General features: G+C 39.1%; 1 protein-coding gene across 3 annotated transcripts in view; it reads left to right on the forward strand.

The window, feature by feature from the left end:
* The window catches only part of mllt3 (MLLT3 super elongation complex subunit), an 86,204-nt gene that overhangs the window by 18,052 nt on the left and 49,754 nt on the right, over nt 1–18,398 (forward strand). For 2 of the 3 annotated variants that reach the window (XM_084691507.1, XM_084691509.1), the window contains exons 3-8: nt 7,810–7,892; nt 8,025–8,045; nt 9,116–9,259; nt 9,606–9,644; nt 9,862–9,984; nt 12,503–13,102. In XM_084691507.1, coding sequence (XP_084547633.1) covers nt 7,810–7,892; nt 8,025–8,045; nt 9,116–9,259; nt 9,606–9,644; nt 9,862–9,984; nt 12,503–13,102 — 1,010 coding nt within the window. The remainder of the gene's footprint in view (nt 1–7,809; nt 7,893–8,024; nt 8,046–9,115; nt 9,260–9,605; nt 9,645–9,861; nt 9,985–12,502; nt 13,103–18,398) is intronic. The other variant, XM_084691508.1, reaches the window with a different exon arrangement.

Genomic DNA, 18,398 nt, shown 5'->3' on the forward strand with positions numbered 1-18,398 from the left:
TGTTGATTGAATGTAAAACTGTAAAATTATGAACTTTGTGACATGACGTGAAGACATGGTTGCCGCTCGACTATGCGTCTGTACCGGCGACATTCTCACTCAAATTTCAAGACTTTCGGGACCCAAATCAAAATTCTGATGCGACAGATCAAAGGGTAATCGCTTTCTCTCTTAAAGGCTGTCCTCCTCGATCTTTTTGATCTTTTTAAATCTAACTATTTGTATTATCCGTGTGTTCCTTTTGACATTTAAAATGCTGTCCGTTCCCGGTTTTCTTCAACCACGTTGCGTACGCATCCCGAATGTTTACAAACAAATAATTGGTCTATTGATAAAAAGCAAGGTTTTATAAAGCTTAAGATACTTGACCCCAGGTACACGCTCCCTGACTGCAAACATTTCTCTCACACTGCTCTGCTTAAACCTTATGCCGAGTGTAGGGAAAAAAGTTGAGGAGGAGACTTATTTAGCTACTACTATAGATCTGTGGTCTATCGTTTAATTATCGTTATTGAATGTAGATATAAATATCTATATCGATAATTTTTTACCCATATCGCCCAGCCCTACTATAAGCACAAAACATAAATAATAGGGCAGGGAATCTTTTTTTTTTTTTTTTTTTTACTAATTAATCGCACAATATGCTGTGATTAATTGCATTTTCCCTGAGCTTCTAATCATCATGTAAAAAACTGAATTTAATAAATTAACACGATTAAGTATATTTTAAATGGAACATTTTATGACATGTCGTGAACTGTAAAGTCTCTCCTGGGAACTACAGAATAGTAATTGCCATTAAATATATCCAGCAACTTTAAAAACAACAGTGTTGAAGTGCATGTTGAATATTTAAAGTTTAAACCCTGAAGGTTATAAAAAAATACTGGATCAGCTTAGAACTTCAGGCAATAGTCCAAAAGAAGACACGTAGATTGGCAAGGCCGTCCTGTAGCCTCGCTAGTAACGTCAATAATGCCCGGGTGTTTTGCTTTTATATGATAAACTAAACACACATTTCTTCTATAATATTTGAATTCGACTTTGAAAATTGGTCACACCACTTTTGTCTTGTCCAAATTGCCATCCGGATACTTTTTAAATGTAAACTTTCCTCCTAAAACGGTCTTTTTCCATCATAACAGGGTGAATTGGCTCTGGCACGCTCAACAGCCGCCATAACAGGAAATGGTTAAAACGGAAGCTTATAGTGTTTGTAATAGACGCAAAAAAGGTATTGCGTTAATAGCGCAAAATTATTTTTAATGCGTTAAACATTTCAAATTAATTAAGAAGATTAACACGTTAACTTTCCCAGTCCTAGTAAATATACATCCCAAACTCCAAAACACACTGTGACAAACTGTCATCTAAAAGCCTCAGTAAAAATGTTTGACGCTGTCCCCTCCTTTCTTATGCCCCAGTATAAGGTATTGCATTTGCAGTCTGCTGCAAACGTGTATATAAAAGATGGACATGGTAATCGTGACGTCACCCATTTGTTTGTGAATGCCTGTTTTGAAGCCTCAATCTTTGCACTTCCGGGTGCCATCTTGGGTTTTTGGGGCCAGAAGTGACCATATTTGTATGAGAGGGCGAAGGAGGGTGACATGAGCGGGTCAGACTGTGAAGCCACCGCCTTTCTCCTCTACTTGCCTCTATGCACCTGGCTAGTAAACTGTGCAAAGTCACTGCAACTATCGTTTGCTTCCATCGAAAAGACCCCCCTTGTCAATGGTTGTCAATGACTCCCTGCTGGACCTGTCAAGCCAGCCATGCCCCCAAATATACAGATATTTGAGGTTTAACATCAGCGCCGGAGGTTGCCTCTTGCCTGCAAACCATAAAGGTCAGGGGTCTCACGCATTCGCCGTGAGACTCATGCATTCAGCGTGAGACTCAGGGCATACATTTACATTTAGTAATTTAGCAGATGCTCTTATCCAGAGCGGCTTACAGTAAGTACGTTCCCCCGAGGCAAGTAGGAAGGGAAGTGCATTGGACACAACCCCGATTCCCTAACCACTCAGCCATCTGACCCCCTGCATACCGTACATGGTAATGTAATCTCACACCAAACTTTTCACAAAAATTGAATGCCCTGAACGGAGATGTTTGCAAATTGTTTTCTGGTGATCGACGATGTTCTGATTGTCGTCTGCCTCACATCAAAGCTATTTCCATACGTGGCTATTTCACTTTTCTTGTCAACAAATTTTATTGGAGCCCTTGCCCCTTTAGCTGCTTGTCGCCAGTTAAATGACATTGTCGCTAGATTTAGCAACTTTACACCTTCCCTAGTGAAATTTTTTTATAACAATAGAATAACTCATTCAGGTCGTTGGCCAGGCGAGAGTTGTTAATGGTGTACATTTAGTCATTTAGCAGACGCTCTTGTCCAGAGCGACTTACAGTAAGTACATGGACATTCCCCTGAGGCAAGTAGGGTGAAGTGCCTTGCCCAAGGACACAACATCATTTTAGCTCGGCCGATTTTACTAACCCAATTTCCTAACCGCTCAGCCACCTGACTCCCCGGTGTCGGTGGCTCTGGTCTTGTAGTTGGTGATCTGCCTGAGCCCTGTACAGACAGAAGCAGAGTCGATGAGAACTGGTGTTTTAGTCTCTGAGTAGTCGTTTAGCTTCTCTCACCGCCTTGCTAAACCTGTTCTTCTACTCCTTGAATCTGTCTCTGTCCCTACTCCTAAACGCTTCCTCCTTGTCCAACCTCAACCTTCTGAGTTTTGCTGTGAACCAGGGGTTGTCATTGTTGTAACTCACCCTAGTGCTTGTTGGTATACAGCAGTCCTCACATAAGCTGATGTATGATGTCACAGCCTCTGTTAGCTCATCCAGACTATTGTTAGCAGTCGTGAACATATCCCAGTCAGTTTTGTCCAAGCATGCCTGCAGATCCTCCATAGCCTCACTGGTCCACTATTTTGATGTCCTCACAGAAGGTTTACAGGGCTTTCTGCCTGTATGCAGGAATCAGGTGAACCATGGTGTTGTAGGGCTGTATTTAGCAGCCCTTTGTCACTGGTCACGCAGACACTCGTCTGGGACAGTCATTGATTTGCATGAATGCTAAAATGACAATCACACCTTAATGACACACCTTTGGAGAGGTGATCTCAACAGTTGAAGAGGGTGGACAGAGGAAGACTCTGAAATTATCATTAAAAGTTGTGTACAAGTAAATATCATTCTAAACAGCTTTTAATGTCATGTTTAATATGATTTTGTTTTATGTATTACATTCTATTATTATACTCTTTTCGAGTGCGCAAAGTAAATAACTGAGGTGGTCCTTTTTTTGTTGTTTCCCTTTTATGTGTCACAGTCACAGATCAATCTACAGGTTATTTAGTGCTCTAACACATTCTGAAGGTTGCCTTGTCAGAGTTTTTCAGTATAAAAGTAAATCTGGTTTAAATGTCAGGAGTTCCTGTCGGGACCAAAGTAACACTTACTTTTGTCCCGCCGCTAATGCAATAGTATGTGGTGAATTTCTGTTTGTGGAAAGCATTTATTAAAACATGGTATTGACAGACCACACTTATAAGTTATAGACCCAAGCATTCTAAATCAATCATAAATGTTTCGTAGGCTGGGTATATAGTAGCTAGCTAGCCTACATATGCTGTAAACAAGTTACGAGTGACTTGGGACTTGATGGACTATCATTAGGCTGTTGTTAAGGTTAGCTTATGTTGATTTGGATAGCTCCATTAATTGTGCATCCGTGGAAAACGTCCTTTTAAGAAGCCAGCAAGACCAGCAGGTCATGTACTGTAATTGCGTGGCTACAAAGCTAAAATTAAATAAGTGGATTCAAGTTAGCAAATAATGGCTAGACCTTTCAGTCCAACGTTTCAGTAGTTAGACCAGCTAGTTAGCACTGATAGCACGGGACAATCCAATATTATTGCTCAAAAATTAACCGAATGTTGCTAGTCTAGCTTGCTAACCAATAAACAGCTGCACACCAATACTAGTAGACAGTCTTTTTCTTCTGCAACCTTTTAGTTATGTTGAGTGCGCACTAATATGGAACGCTCCCCTTTTAAGGTAAATGTAAAAAGGCGTACAGTACTTTATGCTCAAAGCACACCCAGTGACTCACTCTCAACCAATCAGAATGCTTGATTTCAACCACCCGTATTATAAACAAAATCTATGTAATTGTTCATATGTATGTCCCTCTTTACAATCTCAAACACTGGGACAGGGATCTATCTAGGGCTGCAACAACGAATCGATTAAATAGATTAAAATCGATTATTTCAAGCATAGGCAACAAATTTCATTATCGATTCGACGTGTTGCACGATTATTACGCCACTCAATAAGTTGCGTAGATGTTTGAGTATTAATTAAAGAAAAACGTTTAGTTGAGCGCGGAGCTAGAGGAAAGGCCATCGGAGAGACGTTGTCGAGTAACGTTGTTCTGAAACACATGGCAGAGGCAGAGAAGTCATCCAAAGTGTGGGAGCATTTCATACTAAATACATTGAAAAAGTTTGTTACTTGACCAAGGTGAAGTTAGTTTAATATTTTAACATTTGTCTCACTATCGGAAGATGCTCTTTGCAGCATTGTGGTGGGACCAGGTGAAAACTACCCATAATATTTTTTGGAATACTAAACCTCAAACAGACACCAGAGTATCTTAAGAATGTCTGGTATATGTTCACAGCTTTTACTTTTTCATTTAGGTTTCAAATAAAATGATAGAAAATAACTCTTTGCACTGTCAGTTTTGTTTTTGAATAAAGGGTTGGAAATGAATGCTTTTTGTTTTTTTGTTATCCGATTCATCGATTAATCGAAAAAAGAAACAACAGATTAATCGAATATTAAAATAATCGTTACTTGCAGCCCTAGATCAAATTGTGACAAGCTCTGGTGAAAAATGTCAGTTGTAGGTATTCCCATTTTTTTTTTTTTTTTTTACCGTTTTCATTTTTTTGCATATTACAAAAGTTAGTGTTCAAGAAGGCACTCAATATAATAAACATGTTTAGCATCACTAAATACTCATAATTTGTTCTTGTTGACCTAAGCTTCCAGTTGAGTTGTGGGCGCATCATGCGTGATTTGCATCATGTTGCAGCTAGTTTTTTTATATAATCATAGTGCCGCACCAGTATTATTTCTCTCTGCTACAATGTGTGAGGTTTGTTTACCGTTAGGCAAGTTAGCCACATCTAACTTACAAACACTGTTTTATATACATTACAATTTAAACAGTTTGACATTTCACAAAATGAAAGGCCCAGCAGAGATGAGCAAAGATGCATTTGAATGTGTCTCATTATAAAACACCCTTCAAATTAATGTATGAAAATAAAATACAAAATACTGGTGCCCAAAACATTTATCAAGATAAAATACATGTAGGCCTACTTTCTATTATCAAAATGGGAATTCTGAATTTGTATATACTTCTGGCCAATACTTGCTGGCTACCCATGGCTAACCAGTATATATGGTTGTGGTTTCCTTTTGTTGACTATGCAAGTGAACAACACTAATAAATAGCTAGCAAGCTTGCTGGCACACTCCTTTAAGTGCCACAATTGTGTATCAATTGTTTTTATATGAGTTTGCATATGGAATTCAACATGGGTATGTTCTAATAATAATCAAAATATTTATAGCGACACATTAATCAATATATATATATTTAGGGTTAGAACAATCTAAGAGTGCTCTAGAATGCTCTTAGAATGTTCTTAAGAAGCTCTTAGCGTTAAGAGCTTCTTAACGAATCTGGGAAACCCAGTCATTATTATTACACAAATATGTTATGGAGAAGGGAAGCTTTTAGCTGTATGTAATTAAACCTGACCTAGTCACATGATTAGTCACGACAGTATTTGTGCAGCGTTATTGTGTTCTGAAAGGCGTAATCTTGTCTAGCATTTTAAGCCATGTAAGGGAGTGGGCGTCAATTATGGTGTAAGATTTGTGCTCTAGTTGTAGTTGACTGTAGGTGAAACTTGGAAAATTGATTTGAATATTTGTCCCTGTTAGAGAATAATGTGCATTAAAACCATTAGCACACTGTTAGAATAATGCATTAGTCAGTGAGTACTTTATATTCTGCAGCATTGTTGGTTGTCTAATGCCAATAGTTTTATATCATTTGGGGTCTCTTATGTACTTTTCTGCCCTGTATCTTAACCCAAACTCAGAAATGCCAATGTAGAAGCTCTATTAATTCAGATCTCTGAACATCAGTGTTTTCCCATCCATTCACTTGCAATTAGATTTTATTTATATTCTTCTATTCTTACTATATAATTGTGTTCTGTATTATCGACCGCATTCAGATTCTAGGTGGTATACTTTTTTTAACAAACCTGTTAACCTATTCTATTCTTATTATAGAATCAATGTTATTCTATGAGGAACAAATTATTGTTTACAATGATGGCCTTAATCACTGACACTACTGCAGCAAAATCATCTGGGATGGGTTTTCTGACAAACAGTTGTCCCCGAGGAGGACACCTGACCATGACAGAAGGTTGTTTGTCCTGAAAAGCCTGAAGGGAACCAAATGTACAGCCTTATGAATGCCAGTTGTTGGGCTGAATTCCCGACAGAGTATTTTCTTGACATCGAATTTGGGACACAATTTCTGGTATTGACGTGTCACGTGATAGATATGGCACTAGTCTAATGAGATCTCAGGAGAGTGGTACGTCTAAGATGGTTCTTGTGTAGTGAACAAATCTCACAGGCACTAAAGGGAACTGGAATCTCCCTTGTTTCATGTCTCAAATACATGAATATCTGGTTCAGTAAATTCTGCCCAAATAACATCTTATGTAGGCGATTCAGAAGCACATTTTAATGGAGAATTGTGCGACAGTACCTTGAATATTTGCAGTTGTAATACATAACATTCTATTCGTTTAGCAAATACTTTTATGCAAAGCAACATACGAATAGTGCATATAGAAAGTACGATAGCAGATCAAGGATCAGAAGTGCATAGTTTTACAGTGTTTCAGTGGTCGTAGAGTAATACTATTCTTTTAGTACTTTATAATTAGAGCTGTGAAATGATTAACATTTTTAATCAAATGAATCACAGGTTTCTGTGGTTAATCATGATTAATTACATAGGCTATTACCGATTTTCCGAATTTTTGTCATTAGTGTGCGTCTATGATTTTGCGGTGGGCCTACCTTGATGCTCAAGTCCCCCGTTGCCACTCGCAAAACTTTGGTGAACCCCTCGTCCTTAACAATATCAATCGGTCTACAGCTTTTTGCAATATTTTTGGCAACTGTGCTAGTCACCTTGTCACAGGCAGACTTAGTGAGGGCCCTATACGCTATTCAGTGAGGGAGGTTTGGCACATTCTACTTGAACTCCCCTCGCCGACCAACGCATGCTTTGCGTTGAGGTGGTATAGATTACTTTAGGCTGGTATTGCTTCGGTGAAATGATAACATTCAGTCATTTAGCATTCAGTCACTTAGCAGACGCTCTTATCCAGAGCGATAAAGTCTTCCTGCAGAGTGTGCATATCACTTTGGTTTTATTGGATGTTCCATCTTGAGTTTTTTTGTAACACAAACTTCTCATCCAGAAGTTGCAGATTGGGTGGAATTGTGATTATATTACGTTAAATGCGTTAAACAAAAATAACGAATTAATCCTGTAATTTAATAATAACGCGTTAACGCGTTATTTTTCACAGCCCTATTTATAATACAGTGGTTTTTCATCGCGATCATAAATAAAAGCCTGATAAAATACATGCTCTGCTCCTTTCTGGATTTCAGTGTGCAAGGATCCACCCTACAAAGTGGAGGAGTCTGGATACGCTGGTTTTATATTACCCATTGAAGTGTACTTCAGAAATAAGGTAACGGTATACAGTAAAATGTTTTTCTGACTCCGACTGAGAGAATCTATATTGCTCTTTACAAATATGTATGTACCATTAAAACCAATTCCATTCAATTGCCTCTTCCATACTGGAATCTATGTTTTGCAGGAAATGAATGGTCTTGATACAGTAAGTGTCATGAGTGTTATGCTTTTTATGTATCTTATATAATCAAACATATACTTAGGCCAAATCCCAATACTCTGTCTTACCCCTACCCCCTAGTTTTGCGCGTTCCCATGAGAGTAAGTGGTGTCCCAATACTCTTTTTGATCGAGGGCTCGGGCTAAGACGAAGGGGTATACACCCCTGGTGAGCTCGGGAGCTTACTTGAAACCAAGGGGTATGTTACTACTGCGCTACCTGCAACAACGGCGGACAGATCACCCAGAGAGTCCCATAAATGTGATATTTTTAGCTTAAATAATTGATTAAAAAAATATGACAGTCTTGTTTTGTGCTCTACACAATCCTGTACAATTTATTTGCAACCATGTTCTTAATTGAAATGTTTGTAAAAATCGCTTGTTTGCTACGCTAGTTACATTACTGATTTTCACAACAGTCCCGCATTTCTCTGATTATCCTTGAATGGGCTTGCGTGTCTCCAGTTTTAATTAAAGTCCATTAGCAGTGAATTTCAAACAAATTTATTTTGATATTAGTGCATAACACTACTTGTTTTGGAGACATCAATATACGTCTCCAAAGGGCTAGGGGTAAACTAAGGGCTTTGGGTAAGGGGTAGGGGTAAGACAGAGTATTGGGATTCAGCCTTAATCTTTCTCATTCCATGCAATTATTTTTGAAGGCCTTTTTCATAACACTTGATTTGCAAAAATTATAAAAGTAATATATAGGACAAATGTAAAAGTTTGACCAATATTCAGGCATGCAAACTCCTTACCTTTAGGTTAAGACATTTTCTTCCGGGGGGGCATGCTCCCCCCTGACCTGTTTGCATGCCTGAATATTATGCAGTATTTGCTCAAAATAATGTATATATTTTTTTAAGAACAGAAACTGTTTCACAGACGTGCCTTTAGTCTTACTAGGGTGTCACTAAACAACTGCATTTAAATACACAAACCTTTTAGTGACTAAGTGTATCCATCATAAAGTCCATCACACTGTGAGATTATCTTCAATTCCAATTTGATACATTCACAATGATTTCTCTGGGCTACTTCTCCCCTCAGGAAGAACCTAGGAAGGTACGTTTTGATTACGACCTGTTCCTGCACCTGGAAGGCCACCCACCTGTCAATCATCTGCGCTGTGAGAAGCTTACCTTCAACAACCCCACAGAGGAATTCCGCAGAAAGCTTCTGAAAGCCGGAGGGGTAGGAGAGAGAGAGGGGGGTCTTGACCACACTATTTAAAAATGGATAAGGCGGACAAATCCACCTTGTTAAACTACCAAAACTCATTTCTAGAGAGTTTCTAGGGTGAAAAGAAACTGAGGGTTATGTGAGCTTCACAGAAATTATTGAATGTAGCTTAAAGTAGCACTGTGCCTGCCATCTTTTTGGCAACCCTGGACCTGCTACATGTCAGCCATCATCTGCTCGCAGGTATATTTGCAGAAACTGTCAGGAGAGAGAGTTCACTGTTTAGAAGATTCTGGTTTGGAGAATTTAATGTAATATAAATATTTGTCGCTGTTGTAAATTGTTTTGTCTTCAACAGCAACGGGATCCTCACAAAACTAGTTTAGAGAATTGTAAAGTAAGTTTTGACATAAAATTATATTAAATGTTATATAAAGAGTATCACAAACGCTGCACTTAAACGGCAAATTGTTCCATACCTTCTTTAAATTAATGAGAAGTTTCTGATATGCTGTCTGACATCATTAGACATCATTGGACCATCATTGAATATAACATTTGGTGTGCACTTTTAATGTTGGATTTGTATATACATTTTCCTTTTGTCTTGGTAGGTAATGGTTTTGCAGGAAGAAGACACTTTTGGGCAGCACCTCAAGCTGTCGACACTTCCAAGCAACTCTTTGACTGTGAGTCTCTCAGAGTCTAAGAAGAACAAATCTTTCCAGCAGGAAAAGGTTAGTTGGCGGTTTCTAAGGACAGCCCTAAAGTGTATGCCCTAAAATGTATGTAGCCTTAAGATGTATTCTCCTTCCAGATGTATTCAACACTTTAAAGTCTCCTACTCCATAATCCCTGCATATTTGGAAGGTTCAAGAATATTGTGTTTTAAATCTGAATTTTCAAAAAGTCTAGATCTGAAGTCAGGAGTAATATTTTTTGACTGCTCTGTCAATCACTATGATTTTCACTCAGGAATCCCAAGCTACTAATGGTTTTGGAAGGTTTCACAATGTATAAATAAAACGGTATTGAAGAAAGTTCAGTTTTTTAAAAGCTGTCAATTTGAAACCATGCAAGTGCATTGCACTTTTTTTTGACAAGGCTATAGGTTCCTTTAAAAAGCAACTTCAATCTATGCAGAAAATACACGAGTATGTACTTTGGGGCACCATCTGTCACAGCCGTAAATCATAAATTGGCATGTTGCTTCTATTACGTGTTAGTTTTAGTCAATTTAAAGGGTTTATTTTACTGCATTCAGCAGAGCACAGTCCGGCAAGGGCAGAGTTACGAGAGGCCCATTGCACATGGAACCTGTTTCCAATCCAAACAGACTGTGTGATGGATTACTGTTGGAGCAGAGGCACACACCACACGTTACTCCATAATTTTACACCAATTTCACACCAATTTCATGGTGTCACATTGTTTGTTTTTCTTCAACATATGGCTTTTCCATATATCCTACTTTGCAGAAGCACACTACGCAATATTCATTCCATAATGGAAGGAGTATAGGTTTAAATGTGTTGATTTATATTAGACATGCACGTTAGGTAACTGAAAATTAAAAGATTAATTGGTAATATTTTGGCACCAATGAGTAAGGCGAACATCACGTGGTTGGATTTTTTTTCTTCCTGAGAATATCGATGTACTAGGTTGACTGGGACTTATTAGGATACTTATAGGGGACTTATATTAGGATATTAGCCTTTTGACCTAAACAACTGTTTGTGTGTAGATATGGTGGCTGTTGATTCCAATCTTGCAAATAGTTATACATGTAGTTGGAGAGGCTAGCATAAGTGTTGAAAAGTTGCATTCTATGTGCAGTTAAAGATGCTGTAAAGCAAATTCCATGATTTGCTTCTCAGTACATAATATACGTGTGAAATGAGTTCCTGAAAGCATGTGCAAAGCGCAAAAACTTAGTCACACTGAAATGTGGAGTTAGACCGTTGAACAGTTTCTCGCCCGTTTTCAGCTCAGGTTTTGTATAGGCAGGGCAAAAACCCAACCTATCTACATCACAGCGACCGATCAACGTCAGATCACAGACAGTTGCATTCTGTTACTCAGCTGGTACGATGCAAAGACAAAGTAATGAACACATAAAACACTCAGAGACTGCAGGTAGGTCTGTTCTGATATCTGCAATTGATTTAGCTAGTGTTGCTGTTGTTGCTAAATTCGAGGGGGTGGAGCTTCAGCTCCTTCAGGCGACATGAACCCCCAGTCTCAAGCAGAGAAGACTGCTGATTTTCTCACGATTTCAAAGCCTAATTTAACATACTTGGCGGTGTTTTTTTTTCCGAATTTGGATGGGTAGTTAACAACACATTCTTCTGTGGTGTGATGAAATTAAAACTAATTTTCACTTCCACTTTACAGCATATTTAAGTGATCATTGCTATTTAGATGCAGACAATCACTTTCAAACCACTAAAACTTTTAGGTTTGAATTATCTTCATAATTGTATTTTCTGCCTTGAGAACCTATCCCAAAATGCGGGGGATGGAAACCAGTGTAGGACTGTAAGAGGGCTAGCAGGTTTGAAACCAGATGTTCCAGGGTCAGGAACGGATAGACGAAACAAAAAGTTTAGAGGTAGTTTTGGAAGGTCATAACATCGTCTAGACTTTTTAATGGATTTACTGCATCGATGAATTGAGTGCTTGTGGCCAACCTCAGGAAAAATAGCTTTGTTGTTTAAAGCAAACACATTTACTACTCTATACAGTCAAGATACTGTCACACTACTTTTTGGGTTGCACATGTGTGACTGTGTAAATCCTTTCCCCTCACACTGCTAGTGCTGTTGAAAATAATGTCAAATGGTCAAGCCTGATTTCTTTGTGTAATAGACTTGCCTTTATTTCAATCCACACAGTTTTGCCATCTAATTCTTTCAGGAAATTGTCCAGGATTATTTTATTTTCCTTTTGATTACTCTTTCCCCTGGGTGTATGATAATTACATAGCAATATCTTGTAACATTAAAGTGACGCTTGAACTGCTATACAATTACATGGTAATGCTCGTTAGCTGGAGTGGTAATGAAAAGGAAATATGTATTTTTCAACTTGTATAATAGCCCAAACTGCTCACACATACTGCTCTCAGGTTTGATACTTGACTGCCCCACAAATGTCTTACCTCTGCACAAAATATTTTGAGAACCTATTGTTTTAGTTAATTCTTCAGAAAGATTAAGAATGTTAAATAATTTAATAAACTGTTTATTATAGGATGGGACTAAAGGAACCAACACACCGCTCCTAACCACAACCACCACCAATAGTAACAGCTTCTCCAAACTCCACAAACCCTCCAAGGACCACAAGGAAAAACCTTTGAAAGACTCTAAAGAACCCAAAAGTGCCTTCAAAGACTGTGGCAGTGAACCCAGCAGCAAAGCCGCCAAAGATTCCAGGAAACCCAAAGAGAACCAACCACTTAGGGATACAGAGTCGAACCCAAAGATGGGTTTTAAGGAGCCCAAGTCTTTGTCCAAGGAACATCGGACCGAGCTCGTCCTCTCCTATGGGACTGGACCAGGGATCAGCAAGCGACTGTTGGTGTCCAATAATGACAATGTGACAAAAAAGCGCAAGAAGGGTTTCTTGGAGTTACCGGTGAAAGCGGGAACGGGCACAGCCTCCCTGCCGCACCCACATCATGTGGAGAAGAAACTGCTGAAGGACAAATCTCAAATGCGCATTGCAAAACAGCGGATAAACACTATGGAAATGACAGACAGTAGACGAGCACCTACGTTACCACAATTTCAGGAGCTAGTTGACCCTAATGACTCGGACATGGAGGGCAACATATGCACCAAATCAGAGGTGAGTAGATACTGAAGTCTTATGTATTCTGCATCTGTATTCTGCATCTGCATGAAACATTGAAGGTGGAAGTGTATTAGTTTTACCCCCTTCTTTACAGGGGTGTAACAGTATATGTATTTGTACCACAAATTTACAGTACAGACGTCATGGTTTGGTGCATGCAGTCAGACGAAGAATACATGTTCAGTTGGTCACAGGCCTTTTTACTTTAAAGGGGTGATTGACTGGGTTTTTGGGGTATTTCAGACTGTCCCTTAAGGTCTTTGAATAGGGTATGTAACATTGGTTGGGCTGAAAATGGCCCGGTTGCTGTTCTATGCCCCCTGATACATCCAGTAACATTTTCCCTGGAAAAAGGGTATGGTATGATCATGAATATATAGATGAGCTGCGCGCTGATTGGTTGGTTTACATTGTAAACGAGTATAAATTACAACGAGTGAAACTGCAGAGCAAAGAAACAACACGGCCAACAGCACTCACTGAAACAAGGAAAGTGGAGACTTGAAATAAAAACGAAGAAATAAATCCATAGTGTTTACAGAACACCGTTTTCAACAAATTGACTAGATATAATTTTGAAATTATTACACGTTTTCAACAAATTGACTAGATATCATTTTTAATTTATTACATTAGTTGTTTCCACTTCTGTTGTCAAAGCAAACGGGATCGCCTGATGGGTAACGTTAGCACTAAAGCTTAGCAAATAAACATTGTGATTCAACTCAGCTTCAGTTAGCTCTAGCTATCTTGCTGAAAAATAGATCTGGACAAAAATGCATCTTGAATTGTAGATTTATATGACAACACAGGTTATTTATTTGAATGAAACACAGTCAGGAACATTAAATAATGTTAGCCCCACGGCAATAATTAAGCAATAAGCCCCAAGAGGCCGTGGTTTACGCTGATTTTAGAACAGGTAAAGGAGTTGTTAGGCACGACGCGAGTGCCGAAAACCCCCTTACCTGTTTTAAAATCAGCGTAAACCACGGACTCGCGGGGCTTATTGCTTTTCTAAAACTGTTACTACAAAAATGTGATATGGTTTCATCAATAAAAACAATTAGAAATAAAATAGTTTAATAATAAACAGTAATTCTTCCGCTACTACAAAGTATAGTTCCTACCTAACTCGTTGCCACGCAACAGCCAGATGGACATCTTTGCCGTCTTTTTCAATTTGAAATATTCGATGCGCAGTAATATGAAATGTTAAAGAATGTTATGAAGACAACCTGTGAGGTTATGCTGGATTTTACAAAAGCATGGAATGCGATATAGCCAATCACAATCAAGGATGGGAACAACCAGTTTTAGAAACTAGGCTAAATCATCACACATTCTATCTATGCTCTTGCGTTAGCAAGATAAACTAGTTTACATGCCTACAGTCTGTTTTCGCTATCTAGCTGTTCTTGCATTGCTTGCAAATCAGCGTTAATAAAAAGCAGATGTAGAGTCTGGCTAACATTGACTAGATGGGCATGGCTGATGTTTTGTCTATACCGTAGCGTAGAAGATCCATGTGCAGTTTGACCACATTTGCGCAAACCATTTCACCAAGGACGGTTTTGGAAACCTGGGACAATGTAAAGCAGGATTTGCTTAAAGCTGTTGCTGAATAGAGGTGCGTTGCGACCTTACGTTCATCACAACCGCAAGCTTTCGTATGATTTTGTCGGGAACAGTTATTAGCAATGCTAACCTGTATCTTGTATCTAGCACCTGCCTTAATCCAGTTATTTCAAATAGATGATCTAGACTGGCGTTAGCAATAGGCTAGACTGCTATTAGTTTTCTGGCTTTTTTTTCGGAAGCTTCCCTTCTAATGCCGACTACAGCTAGGTTAGCTGGAGTCATTTGGGGTCTGCCGTCCATTTCCCCCATGATCACCAACATAATTAACTCCTCCCTCACCACTGGTACTGGTACACTCTCAAACTGGCTGCCATCACACCCATCCTGAAAAAAAACGGTTCTGACCCAGCTGACCTTAACCATTACATTCGCTCATCCTTTTCTGGACTGCTAACCATCACCACGTCACGCCTCAGTACCATGGGTGCCCGAGCCTTCAGCTGCTCAGCACCCAGGCTCTGGAACTCCCTCCCCCCACACATAAAACAATCAGACTCCATCACGTTATTCAAGTCTGAACTCAAAACTCAACTGTTCAAACTGGCTTACTCTCTATAAATGGACTCTGTGCATTTCACTTGTCTTTATTTTGATGTTCTTAATGTTGTTTTTATCTTTCGTGTTCTATCTTTTATCCTGTATTCTTTATTGATGGCTGACCTTGGGTGACTTGAAAGGCGCCTCCAAATAAAATGTATTCTTATTATTAGCTAAGTAAGGTAGAGCTATGTTGATGTGTTTAGAAACGTATTTAGCATTCTAGCTCTACCTATGCTAGATACAGGAGACGTTAGCATTGTTAATAGGCTAATTGTTAGTTACATACACATGGGCGGCTCTAGGGAGGGGCTAGCAGGTGCTTCAGCACCCCCAAGAAAGACCAAAGCACCCCCATAGCACCCCCTAAAATATTGCTCATTTACTAATAGGCCCAGAGTGGCCATCGGGAAAATTCCCGGTGGACTGCTCATATGTGTTAGGTTTGTTAAGTTACTGTGTGACCAATAAGTAAGCTAATAGGCTACACTAGGTTTTAATCTAAATAAGCGCATGATCAGGCTGTGCATTAAAAAGTGCTGTTTTCAGTTGTCGCGCTTGCTCTCTTTCTCAAACACAAGTACGTGTACCAAGGTTCTTTTCATGGAGACAACCCTAAACCACAATTTATTGTTGTGGAGGGAGAATAAGCTGATTCAAAAATAATACAATAAATGGGAAAAACATGCCAGGAGGAACTGAAAAAGCCAGGTAAAAAAAGAAAGATCAGTCACTTCATAAATCTAGGTTCCTGCCAGGTTGGGAAAAATATGTTTTCTCAAAACCCCTTCAGTTTTTCCCCTATGTTGATTTTGTCGTGGCAAAATTTCTGCCGCCACGATATCAGAAATAGAGCTGTACAAGACAGGCCGTCTATCAGCAGTGATTGTTAGAGTGCATGTCGGAGAATAGGAAGGATAAGCGCTTCACAGCGCAGTTGAGATTGCGTGTGTGCGTCTTTGAGAACTGTAAGTCGTATAACTTGTGTTTTCAGTTCATTAAAGCCTGTTATTGTATTAGTCTACAGTTATTGCAAATTTAAGTTAACTGGTGATTTTCGTTGTTTGTATTCTGCTAGCATAATTGCATGCCTGTTGATTCGATAGCGATTGCTGCCCCTGCTCACGTTTGTATTTTAGGTGCATTATTATGCTGAACTAGTTTTGATTAATAGTGGGTATATTGTTATTATTTTCTAAAGAATGCTTAGCCTATCAAGATCAAATGAAGCCAACAGTGTACATGCTTTCGAGTACCTTGATCGATAGTCTAGGGTACTGACCATTTAGGCTACAGACCTGCCCCCACTGCTAAAAAAAATCCTAGGGGAAACACTGCCCTTAATCTTTAAGGTAAAATCGTGGGTTGCAGTTTCATTTGTGTTTATATTAGGCTACATAAAGCTCAAAAAACAATTTCACACTGAAATTAATGCAAAAAATCTCGCTTGCGGGCTATGCGTACTCGCATTACCTACTATGAAGTTCCGATTTCAGCTCACATCAAAACCTTGACTAGGTCCTAGGTTCGGGTTAAGCCCCGAATGTTCAATGTATGGCTCGGCCCCTGGTGGGGACCACTCCTGACCTGATAATATTTATTGGGGTGTGCTTGCCTTCGGCTAGCACAAACCATTGTTATCTCACATATATATTATTTATTATTTATTGTTTCTTTTCGCCCCCCTAAGGATGCCTCAATATTTGGACTACATAGACAACGGCGATGTCAAAAGGTTTGTCTCGGTAGCGATTGCGTTGGTTGTATTGGGATTTACGTTCCATTGCACGGTTTAAGTAGAAATTACGTTTTTGTGGCGAAAAGTGAAGCTAACGGTGGCTAACTTGCTAGCCACAGTCACTGACGCCACTAACGTCACTAACGTCACGAAACTCGCGTGACTATCTCTAGCAGAACATTAGTTTCGCATCTGTTAACTTGGGGGATACTAGTCTGCAAGGCAGCTGCAGAAACGCCACAAACAAAGAGGCCAGGGTGATATTTAATCATTTTACTTTGTGATGTGAAACATAATTTTGAAATGTAATGTACAAAATTAGCTGATATTTATTAAGTAAGTAGGCCCACATCTACTTTCGGAAACGGTAGTCTACTATTTCACTGAAGCATTAGCATCATGACATTAGCCTCTGTTGCTTGGGCAACACATACTACAGTGGTCATGATGCATCTGTTTTTAATCGTTGAAATAAACATTCCTCACAAATACGTTTTTGTTGTAGGATTTATTTTGACATTAATAAACGATTTGTTGGTGAAATGACCATTACCTGTGGTTTCATATCAGTGTGGCGGCTCACTGCAACGCTGTAGCCTACCCGAGACACTAATGAGTAGCTAACAAAAACATCTCCACAGCTGTTTAGGAAGTCAAACGGCGACGGAACATGTTCGGCTTTCCCCTTACTCAAAAGTTTTTCAATAGGTGAAAGTATCTGATTACTAACCTGAACTTTATTGCCACAGCCTAAACTTTGTCAATGTCAAAACTTTGTCTGTTCATGAAAATAATTAATGTCAGCCTGCTTCAGCCTTGCTTTGCTGTAGGATATACATTTCACTAGGTCTTGCAGCGCTGCTTGATTTACTGAAATTATTATGAAATGTTATGTTTTACTAGCCATTTGCCTTCTTAAGCAAATCACAGTATTTCCCACCCCTCATAGTGTAACTGAGACGACCGTAAATAGCCTAAGTCATCTTTCAAGTAATAAGCCCCCGTTGAAGTGTTGAGCAGGAAATTAGCTGGTCTGTAGAGATCTTGGGTTGGTGGTTTTACTGATGCAGAATTCGCTCAAATAAAATCGATAGACGTAATGAGTGGCACATAACGTGAACTAGGCCTAACATTGCGTTTTATTTTGTTTGAGTTTTAATAACTTGTCCAGTGCATTGGGGCAAGTAGCACTAGCCTAAATTGATCTTCCAGACTTGCCGTACAAAAAAAATCCACTCTTCCCGGACAAGCCTTAGCTACATGGCTAGACTGTTGACACAGATCAGAATCCATCTTATCTTGGACACTCAAAATCAGCAAATCTTGCAGCCAAATCAAGTAGCCTATATATATAGGCCTTTATATGGCTACAAA

The sequence above is a fragment of the Hypomesus nipponensis genome, chromosome 25 (genome assembly GCF_054491055.1).
Source record: "Hypomesus nipponensis isolate SF chromosome 25, ASM5449105v1, whole genome shotgun sequence".
Classification (NCBI taxonomy): domain Eukaryota; kingdom Metazoa; phylum Chordata; class Actinopteri; order Osmeriformes; family Osmeridae; genus Hypomesus; species Hypomesus nipponensis.